This window comes from Chaetura pelagica, unplaced genomic scaffold (assembly GCF_000747805.2).
Source record: "Chaetura pelagica isolate M959 unplaced genomic scaffold, ChaPel_1.0 scaffold2440, whole genome shotgun sequence".
NCBI classification, from domain to species: Eukaryota; Metazoa; Chordata; class Aves; order Apodiformes; family Apodidae; genus Chaetura; species Chaetura pelagica.
The window spans coordinates 15,980-17,675 of record NW_009951892.1 but is presented as its reverse complement, the minus strand read 5'-3'; the positions used below and the strand labels follow the sequence as shown (position 1 = coordinate 17,675).

The following is a 1,696-nucleotide window of genomic DNA, read 5'->3' as shown; positions in this document are numbered from 1 at the left end:
CCCCCTCTGCTCTCTCTGCTCTCGCTGCAGCCACACACAAAATGTGGAAATTAAAAAGTTTTGGTAGTTTGAGAAATATTTATAAAACAGGTAACGTGGCGCGGGGCGCGGGGCCTGTCCCCCCTGTCCCCTCCTGCATGTGGCCTTGTCCCTTCCTGCATGTGGCCCTGTCCCCTCCTGCCTGCTGCCATCACACCCCTGACCCCTCCTCTGGGAAGAGATGGGTGAGCCCAGGGACCTGGTGACCCTTGGTGGCCCTGGTAGCCCCTTGTGAGCTCAGAGACCTAGTGGCCCTTAATGATCCAGAGGTCATAATGAACCTGGTGGCCCTGGAGAGCCCAGTGACATGGTGGCCCTTTGGTGGCCCTGGTGACCCTGGAGGCCACAATGACTCTGATAACCCTGGTGATCCCAGAGGCCACAATGACCCTGGTGACCAGGTGGGGACCACTGTGGTTGTGCGTGGGTGGTTGTACAGGGCTGACACCCTCATGTGTGTGGACACCCATGTCCCACCACCCTCCCTGAGGGGTCTCTGGTCCCACAGAGGAGGAGAACTTTGAGTTCCTCATCGTGTCCAGCACGGGGCAGACATGGCACTTTGAGGCCACCAGCTTCGAGGAGCGGGATGCCTGGGTCCAGGCCATCGAAAGCCAGATCCTGGCCAGCCTGCAGTGCTGTGAGAGCAGCAGGAACAAGGTGGGACCTGCTTGGGGGGGGTGTGATGACACTGTGTCCCTGTCCCCAGCCCTGCTCACCCTCCTGTTCCCCCAGGCTCGCACAGACGGGAAGAGTGAGGCTGTGGCCATCCAGGCCATCCGCAGCGCCCAGGGCAACTCCCACTGCGTGGACTGTGGGGCAGCCAGTGAGTGCATGGGGTGTGGGGGAGACGGGTCACACAGGGCCAGGCTGGGCAATGGGAGGGTCATGGGGCAGGGGGGGAAGTGAATGGGAGGGGGACAGGAGGGGCATTGAGGAGCCCTGGGGTGGGGGAAGGGGAGGGGGGGACCGGGGGGGGGGGGGAGGGGGCATGGAGAGGCAATGGGCCATAAGGGGCATGGGGCAGGGGGACCTTGAGTCACACAGGGGGGACAGGGGTGGAGGGGGCATGAGCTGGGACACACATGATGTTGGGCACAAAGTGCCATGGACCAGGGAGGGGGGAGCCCCATCTGTCCCTCACTGCCACCTGCCCCCTGTCCCCCTGTGTCCCCATAACCTCACACCCCCTGTTCCACCCCCCAGCCCACTGGTGACACCACCCTGTGCAGTACTCAGGCCATGGGGGGGCCACCTGGTGGAGTGACAACTGTTCCCTTGTGTCCCCTCCAGACCCCACCTGGGCCAGCCTGAACCTGGGGGCCCTGATCTGCATTGAGTGCTCTGGGATCCACCGCAACCTGGGGACCCACTTGTCCCGCGTCCGGTCCCTGGACCTGGACGATTGGCCCCGGGAACTGACCTTGGTCTTGGCCGCCATTGGCAACGTCACTGCCAACAGCATCTGGGAGAGGGACCCGCGGGGACGCTGCAAACCCACCCACGAGTCCTCCCGGTGGGTGCGAGGGTGGGGGAGGGTAGCACTGGGAGACACGGGGGGAGGGAGTGAGGGTGGGGATGCAGTGACACTAGGAAGCCACGTCTTGGGGGGAAGCAGGATGGCCAGGGGGGGGGGGGAGGGGGGAGCGGGGAGGGA

At 64.2% G+C, this 1,696-nt stretch overlaps 1 protein-coding gene across 1 annotated transcript in view; it reads left to right on the top strand.

Moving 5' to 3' along the window:
- Window positions 1-1,626, top strand: part of LOC104385504 (arf-GAP with GTPase, ANK repeat and PH domain-containing protein 2-like) — a 7,097-nt gene extending 5,471 nt beyond the window's left edge. Inside the window, exons 11-15 of the mRNA XM_009993974.1 lie at window positions 31-90; window positions 548-699; window positions 775-865; window positions 1,333-1,555; window positions 1,611-1,626. Of these exons, the coding sequence (XP_009992276.1) occupies window positions 31-90; window positions 548-699; window positions 775-865; window positions 1,333-1,555; window positions 1,611-1,626 (542 nt within the window). The remainder of the gene's footprint in view (window positions 1-30; window positions 91-547; window positions 700-774; window positions 866-1,332; window positions 1,556-1,610) is intronic.
- The last annotated feature ends 70 nt before the right edge of the window (window positions 1,627-1,696 follow it).